The sequence below is a fragment of the Sorex fumeus genome, unplaced genomic scaffold, assembly GCF_029834395.1.
Source record: "Sorex fumeus unplaced genomic scaffold, SorFum_2.1 ptg000007l, whole genome shotgun sequence".
Lineage (NCBI taxonomy): Eukaryota > Metazoa > Chordata > Mammalia > Eulipotyphla > Soricidae > Sorex > Sorex fumeus.
In genome coordinates, this window is record NW_026606064.1 from 25,669,795 (window position 1) to 25,678,456 (window position 8,662).

Here is an 8,662-nt window from a genome sequence, read left to right on the forward strand (position 1 = left end):
TGGGTGATGAGGACACCGGGCACCGCGGGCGCACTCGAAAGTTTTCAGTGGGTAGCGGTAGAGCCCTGATCGCCCAGAGAGACCCCTCTAAGGAGCCAAATCTCTCGCTGGGATCTCCCCCCCCCACACCCCCCTCGGCAACAGGTTCTCCCTTTCTCCCTTCGAGTCCCCTCTCCCCCAGCTCCCGCCTCGGATTTGCCAGCAGTCAGAACCCCCAAACTCTTCCCCGTACCCGGACCTGCGCCTCGCGGTGGGGTGGGGCGGGTGCCCATTCCGGCCACCCTCGTCGCGCTCCAGCCGAACTCGGGTTTCAAGTCGGGCTTCTCGGTGCGTGTCAGAAGCCGGACTCCGGACCGGGCCAACAAACTCTCTGGGTGCCAAGGGGAGGTGGAGACCGAGGCGGACCCTCGGGAGACGCACCAGACTCCCCCATCCCGCAGCCCAGAGAGGACGCCGGAGGAGAGAAAATCACCGGGGGGAGCAAAGGGGGGGGGGGAGTCCTGGAAAAGACCTCGGTGTGGGGGGGGGAACCCACAAAAAGCCACCCTGGGGTCGTGCCTGTACCTACCGTCGAGCTCCCCTGTCCTCTCCCCGTCTCCCCCCACTTCCCCGATCTTCCCGATCTCTCTTAATTAAGCGCTCCCGCTCCGCCGGCCGGACCCCTCCCCGGGTCGACTCCAGCTTGGACACCTGAGCTCGGGGTGGGGTCGCCGCCCGGCGCCCGCGCGGCTCTTCCCGCACCCCCAATTCCCAGCCCCCTACCCCCCACCCCCCCCCAGCCTCGGCGGCGTCGTGACTGTGCCCGCCCCGGCGAGCGCCCGCCACGCCACACCCGCGGCAGGCCCTGGCCCCGCCCCCGGCCGCCGCGCGTTCGCGGCCCGGGGAGGCGTGTGCGGCTCGGCAGCCCGCGCGAGCGCCAGAGGGATGGATCCTGGAGGAGGAATTCGGGCTTAACAAGTGATCGCTGCTGTCTAGGATTTTGCTGCTTGCTTCTCCTTTTGTTTTTTTCTTTTTTTGTTTCTTCTGGGGAACCTTGACTTCCTTTCTCAGAAGAGCCCTTCTCTGCTGAAAACTCCAGCGGAATCAGGAGTCTTGCAGGGGGGAAGGAGGGGGTCTTCCCTGGGGCAGCCCCGCTCCCCAATCCCGGACTCAGCACCTAGGACTCTGGCTCTCCCTCCCGCCGCCCTACCCCGCGACGGCCAAGTGAACTTGTTCCGCGGATATTTTGGAACCTCCACCTGCCACACCGGAGCGATTCCTTTTAGCGCCCCCTCCTCCCCCAAGATCATTCTTCCTTTCTTCCAGCTGTTGCAGACTGGGGGGGTTGGAAGGACCAAAAAGCAACCTCGCCCCCCCTCCTTCACATACACACCCATTCTTTCTTTTTATTTTGCACCCCTCCTGGGAACGGTAAGTATGAGACCGCTCTTATCTTGCTTGCACGCTCCTCTTTTGGCTGTGAAGAAGCAGTGGGCATTTGAGGGATAAATAATATCGGGAATGTGACAGAAGGGCATGAATGGAAGGCGGTTAAAAATAACCAGGAGGTGGGAGAAGGGAGGTGTAGATGCTGCGCGGCGCTCCGGGGGGTAGCAGTTGTTATTTTCCCAATCCTGGGGATGGGGTGCGTGCGCCCTGCTTAATGTGCGGGAGCGGGAACCTGGGTCTGGAGGCGAGGGTGCGATTAAAGATGTCGTTTCCCCCCCACCCCGCGAGGTGGGGTTTAGATTTAGCATCGTTTGCTTCATCCCAGACTCACCGGTTTTTCGTTCCTCTGGGAACAGCTGGTGATCGGGTTGGAAACGCTGCCTCTCCCAACATTTGGATCTGCGTGCATTTTCCGAGCATTTGAGCAACACACGGGGACCGACCGTGTAAATGGCGTGCATTGAAGTGTGTGTTTCTCATGGTGTTGGCCTTCCTGGTTCTCTCAGTCGCTCCTTCTCTTTCTCGTTTTCTCTGATAAGGCTCCGATGTCACCCTAAAACAGTTGCAAGAATTAGCTCTGAAATCTAACAGCCTTGTTGTTGGGGTGTGTTTGTGTGTGTGTGTATGGGGGGGGGGTGGAAAGAGGAGGGGCTGGATGTTAGATGGTTGGTTGGGGGTTTAGGGGTTAGGGAATAGGTAGTCTGCACATTCCTATTAGTTTAATGGTGAAAGAAAGGGAAATTTCCCTGCAAAGGGCTTCTCCCTAAAAGACTCCTGGGAGTCGGTCTGGATATATTCTCTCACGAATACCTTGAGAGGGAAGAGGTATGTAAAATCGTTCAGGTTTTCTGGAAGGAAGAATTTTTCTTTCCTTTCCCCCTTTTTACTATTTTTAAAGATCGGGAATAGTGAGGTAACTGGTAACCAATTACAAGGAAGATAATTTAGTTTTTGTAGGGTGGAGGAAGGAGTTGGATACACCTTAATAGGTTTGAATAAATTGATAAATAAACAAATTAGAAATTATTTGGTGCAGACTGAAAGAGTTTAGGTTTAGAGTTTCAGCCCAGAGGGTGGTGAATCTCAAGATGCTCCTAATATTTGACCTTTTGATAATGGTTTGGGCTGGCAAGGGGTGTTCATAGTCTACAAAGGCACAGGCACTTTGATAATGCTGAGGCTTTGTTTAAATAGTGTATTACAACTCCTTTGAGGGAATTGGAAAAGCAACTGAGCAAACTCTCAGGCTCTGTGGTCTGCAAAAATGTTTCAAGGATGCTGGGCTGATCCTCCAATGGTGCTTGTAACTTGAGGGTGGTGTTGTAAAAGGAGATTTGGAATCCTCCTGCAGGTCACCATTTTAGAGTGGCAGATGGTTGGGAACCTGGCAAAGAAAAGTGTGTGTCATTTGAGATACCCTCACAGGTGTATTTTCTGGGTTTTGTGTCCCAGTTTAATTCTTGTCTTCAGGTTATGCATGATTGGAAAGGGATAGATTACTGGGATGCCCTCTGTGTACCCATTTCCTGCTTGTCACAAAACTCTGGTGTGTTTAGGTTTCTAGGCTGATACTATTCAGCAAGGAGCAGCAGGTGGTTAAGAGCTGAATCCCTCTTAATGGCTCCAGAAAGCCATTTCTCTTATGTTCCCCAAGTGCTTCCAGGAATAGAAGCTGGTAGATGCCCTGTATTCTAGCTGTCATTATCCTCCTCAATTCTCTGGGCCACACTTTCTGCATTCTTGGAAGTTCTGAATGAAGGAACCAAGAGGAGAAAGGGGATTGGGGCAGGAGTGTTTGCAGCTTATGTGACTGAGAAGATGCATTAGCTGGACTTAGGTAGAGAAAACTGAGAAAAGGAAGAGACAAGTCAGAAATACCAGGCAACAGTGAAGATGGTGGGCTGTGACGAAAAGGCAATCAGGAACTAGGAACAGGGCAGTAAAGGTGAGCAGAGAGAGAATAAAGAAAACTGTTGCGATATTGAGGCTATTGATTAAATTATAGGAGAGAAGGTGTGATGGGCTGCAAAGAAAGTCCATACAACCTAGGTTTAAACACATAAAGAGATAAATCTCTGAGAAGTGTGTGGGAGGGGCACTTAGGTGAACATAGAGGAGTTGCGGGGAGAGATGGTTATTAGAGATGTAGAAACTGGGATTAGCTCCTAGGCTGTGGGTGGGAGGGAGTGTTCTGGAGTCTGGGGAACAGAAAAACAACAACAGGGATATGCTTCAGAGATCGCCAACTAAATGCAGGCCCTCAGCTAGTCTCAAAATGTCCTGGTTATCCCCACGCTGTCCTTCCCCTACTTTCCATGGTGGCAGAGGCACACACACACTTGGAGGTGTGTAGGCTGGAGTGATAGTAAAGTGCATAGGGCTCCTTCCTTGCATGCAGCTGACCTGGCTTTGATTCTTGGCAGCTCCTGAGCCTTTAGGAGTTATGGCTGAGTGCAGAGCCAGGAATAAGCCATGAGCACTGCCGGGTGTGGCTCCCAAACCAAAATAAATAAATAAAATTTAGGTTGCTCTCAAGTTATTAGTGGCTATCTATATTTATTGATGTTCATTATGTACACACAGCTCTATGCAGTGCTCTTAACATGTATTATTTTTTTTTTGAAAGTGAAATGGGGTTGTATAGAATCTATACTTCGTAGATGAAGTGCAAACTTGTTGAAGTGGCAGATCCTGGATTCAAGAAAACTGTCCTTTCTGACTTCTCTGATCCTGAATCAAGATGGGGTGGGGGAAGGCTGTAAATTCAGCAATACTGTTTGAAGAGACATTTTTAAAAAATACCTTAGAATCAGTGAAGGATGGGAGCTGCTGTGAAGTGACAGCGTAACTTTGTATGGCATCAAGAGTAACAATGTGAATTAAGTCCTGGTGAAGGGAGGATTGGAGTGCCTTAAGGGTCAAGAATGGAGAAAGGAAAAAATATTGAGTTGCCATGAAAAGAGACAACTGAACTATTTCCAAAGAAGAAGGAAAGAAGGTTATTTAGTAGAAGGAGTTATACCAACTTGTCCCATATTCCTTGGAAATGTATGGTCGCTTGGTGGTGTGTGTAGTTTTCTTGAGGACCAGAGAAAGAAGTGTTTGTGAAAGGAACACTCAATTTGCTCTTTACATTTGATATTACTTTTTATTTTTCTTCTGTGCTTATTTCCCTTCCTTTTTTCAGGTGAAGTGCTTCTTCTGCATGCTTTTAGCTGAAGGATGCTCTGCATTTCCTTGATTTCTATGGAGAACTTAGAGTCGGGTTTGCCCCTGCTGACATCTCATCTTACATCTTCTCTACCTCCCAGTGTCTTTGCCTCTATCAATAGTTTGCCATTGCCCCTGGGTCCAGGAAGCCTGTGATGAACTTCAGGGGAGAACCTGGAATCCTCCTGATAGACTCTGAATGGCAGTGGCTGGACATGCATCAATTCACATGCTAACATGGGTCAAGCCATCAATAGAGAGCAAGTGCTAAGACAAAAAACCTATTTGCATTTTATTTGAATTTGAAGGACGACGGAGCTTTGGACCTTTCTCATGGCAGAAAAAATATTTTCTGTTCTCTAAGCACAAGTGCTCTCTGTCTGATATGTGCTGCTTTTGAATCTTGCAGCAGCTTCATCCCCACTGCATCCCAGATGTATGTCCAAATTTGAAATCCACCCTAACACAGGTGTTGGAGAGATTCCAACATTTTTAGACTTGGACGTGAGCATATTATGCTGTTTAGCTAGACCAATCAAGCCCTGAAGAGCAACTTCGAATTTGTGGGAAGGAAGAGCATGGGCTGTGCAGCTTTAAAAACAGAAAATGCAAAGTTGGACTGAAAATATCTTTCATCTTCCAAGCAATCTGCTGAAGGGATCCAAACTTACCTTACTTTTGTGAGAAAAGAAGCCGCCCTCCTTTTCTTTCTTCATCAACCACTGGAGCCAGCCATTTCCCCAAACCACCACCATGGAGGTTGCAATGGTGAGTGCGGAAAGCTCAGGGTGCAACAGTCACATGCCTTATGGTTATGCAGCCCAGGCCCGGGCCCGGGAGCGGGAGAGACTTGCACATTCCAGGGCAGCAGCAGCAGCTGCAGTGGCCGCGGCCACAGCTGCAGTGGAAGGAAGTGGGGGTTCTGGAGGGGGCTCCCACCACCACCACCAGTCCCGTGGGGCCTGCAGCTCCCATGATGCCCAGAGCAGCCGGGGTAGTCGGAGGAAGAAGAAACAGCGGCCTGAGAAGAAGAAAGTTCACCACCGGCAGAGCAGCTTTCCTCATTGCTCCGACCTGATGCCCAGTGGCTCTGAGGAAAAGATTCTGAGGGAACTGAGTGAGGAAGAAGAAGAAGAGGATGAGGATGAGGATGAGGAAGAGGAGGGGAGGTTTTACTATAGTGAGGATGACCATGGGGATGAGTGTTCCTACACGGACCTGCTGCCTCAGGACGATGGGGGTGGCTACAGTTCTGTCCGCTACAGTGACTGTTGTGAACGAGTGGTGATCAACGTGTCAGGCCTGCGATTTGAGACCCAGATGAAGACTCTGGCTCAGTTTCCAGAGACTTTGCTGGGGGATCCTGAGAAGAGGACTCAGTACTTTGACCCTTTGCGTAACGAGTATTTCTTTGACAGGAACCGGCCCAGCTTTGATGCCATCTTATACTATTACCAATCAGGAGGTCGCCTGAAGAGGCCTGTCAATGTCCCCTTTGACATCTTCACTGAAGAGGTGAAGTTTTATCAGCTGGGAGAGGAGGCCCTGCTCAAGTTCCGGGAGGATGAGGGCTTTGTGAGAGAGGAGGAGGACAGGGCGTTGCCAGAGAATGAATTTAAGAAGCAGATTTGGCTCCTCTTTGAGTATCCTGAGAGCTCCAGCCCAGCTAGGGCCATAGCCATTGTCTCAGTCCTGGTCATCTTAATCTCCATTGTCATCTTCTGCCTGGAAACCTTGCCTGAGTTTAGGGACGACAGGGATCTCATCATGGCACTGAGTGCAGGCGGGCACGGTGGGCTGTTGAATGACACCTCGGCACCCCACCTGGAGAACTCAGGGCACACAATATTCAATGACCCTTTCTTCATCGTGGAGACAGTTTGCATTGTTTGGTTTTCCTTTGAGTTTGTGGTCCGCTGCTTTGCTTGTCCCAGCCAGGCCCTCTTTTTCAAGAACATCATGAACATCATTGACATTGTCTCCATTTTGCCTTATTTCATCACACTGGGCACCGACTTGGCCCAGCAACAGGGGGGTGGCAATGGGCAGCAGCAGCAGGCCATGTCCTTTGCCATCCTCAGGATCATTCGTCTGGTTCGTGTGTTCCGGATCTTCAAACTCTCCAGGCACTCCAAGGGCCTGCAGATCCTGGGCCACACCCTCCGAGCCAGCATGCGGGAACTAGGCCTCCTGATCTTCTTCCTCTTCATCGGGGTCATCCTGTTTTCCAGTGCTGTGTATTTCGCAGAGGCGGATGAACCGACCACCCATTTCCAAAGTATCCCAGATGCATTTTGGTGGGCTGTGGTGACCATGACAACTGTGGGCTATGGAGACATGAAGCCCATCACTGTAGGGGGCAAGATCGTGGGGTCCCTGTGTGCCATTGCTGGTGTCTTAACCATTGCTTTGCCAGTGCCAGTGATTGTCTCTAACTTTAACTATTTCTACCACAGAGAGACTGAAAACGAGGAACAGACACAGTTGACGCAGAATGCAGTCAGTTGCCCATACCTCCCTTCTAATTTGCTGAAGAAATTTCGGAGCTCTACTTCTTCTTCCCTTGGGGACAAGTCAGAGTATCTAGAGATGGAAGAAGGAGTTAAGGAATCTCTCTGTGCTAAGGAGGAGAAGTGTCAGGGAAAGGGGGATGACAGTGAGACAGATAAAAACAACTGTTCTAATGTGAAGGCTGTGGAGACTGATGTGTGAATCTCTGTCTCCACTCCCTGCCCCAGCCCTGCAGCTCCAGCATCTCCAAATATATTTATGCATAGAGTACAGTTATGAAAATGAAATATGCAAATGAACCCAATGCATATAGTAGTACGCCATTTAATGGTTATACATGGCATAATTGTTACTAAACTTGTATTACATATCAAATAAATGATACATCTTGGAGAAAAAAGGGAGGCTTAAATAGGAGCAAATCTATCTTTATATTTTTTACTAGAATGAAAGAGATTTTGCACATTAATGGGAAAAGATGTTAAAAGTAAAGATGGTTTTATGGAGAGAATGTGAGTGTGTGTGCGTGCGTGTGTGTGGGTTGTATGTGTGTGTAAGTAAATTGTCAACATTGTTAGTAATTGTGAAGTGACAGGAGAAGTTGGCATTTTAAAGTATTTACTATGTAAGACATTATGAATTTGAGCAGTCATTTATCAGTGCTTTAATAACATCTCATATCTTTGGATTCTATAGTTGTTGCTTTTTTAAAAAAAATAATTGTAAGAATTACTGTGTAAAAAAAGTGGATTATTTAATAGAATATAGGTCACAATTTTATCTTGGATTTAATTAAAAGTTTATTTTTAACTGGAAATTAACTTTTAAAAAGGCTGCAGGGGCCTTTAGAAATTGATTATATTTTATTATAATTTTGGGATGATATGACAGCAAATGCTTATTATTATGGAAGAAATGAAATTGGAGAAAATGTAACAAGTTTTGTTCACAGATAACAGGACTGGATTTTTTTTTCTTTTCTTTGCACTACTTGATATGCTGGAGACGGAGAGAGACTTCATACTGTGAATGTTTACTAATGTAACAGTTCAATGACAATCATTGGAAGAATAATTTCTTAGTCTTGTTTTATTGTTTTCTTCTTTTCTTTGTGTGAGACTAATGGTCACGCAGATAACAGCACACTACTCCCTCTTAAAAAACATAAATAACTGGTTAGCAAAGGAACAATGAAGTAAACATTAGCAACTGAATATTTTGAAATGGGTCTGTTACAATGATGTTTCTGAAACCATACTATTTTAAATATTCTTTTGCCTTTTAAATTTATAATGATTGAACCAAAGTTAATGCATGCACTGAAAGAATTCTTGAAGAAATAAGATGCCCCAAAGCAACAGTGATAATGGCCTAACAGCTTTTCTATTAAATGTGCAACATAAATTTTAGATTTATTAAGTTTATTTCTTTGTGTAGCTATATTAGGACAGAGTATGGTGGTTCGCTTTAGAGTATAACATTCTATTTTATAAAATTGATATAAAAAAGAACA

At 47.5% G+C, this 8,662-nt stretch overlaps 1 protein-coding gene across 1 annotated transcript; it reads left to right on the forward strand.

Annotated features, from left to right (window-relative positions):
• Window positions 1-1,031: 1,031 nt before the first annotated feature.
• KCNA4 (potassium voltage-gated channel subfamily A member 4) lies at window positions 1,032-8,235 on the forward strand. Its single transcript, XM_056132364.1, has 2 exons — window positions 1,032-1,410; window positions 4,616-8,235. The coding sequence occupies exon 2, from the start codon at window positions 5,392-5,394 to the stop codon at window positions 7,348-7,350; it is 1,959 nt and encodes a 652-aa protein (XP_055988339.1). The 5' UTR covers window positions 1,032-1,410; window positions 4,616-5,391; the 3' UTR covers window positions 7,351-8,235.
• The last annotated feature ends 427 nt before the right edge of the window (window positions 8,236-8,662 follow it).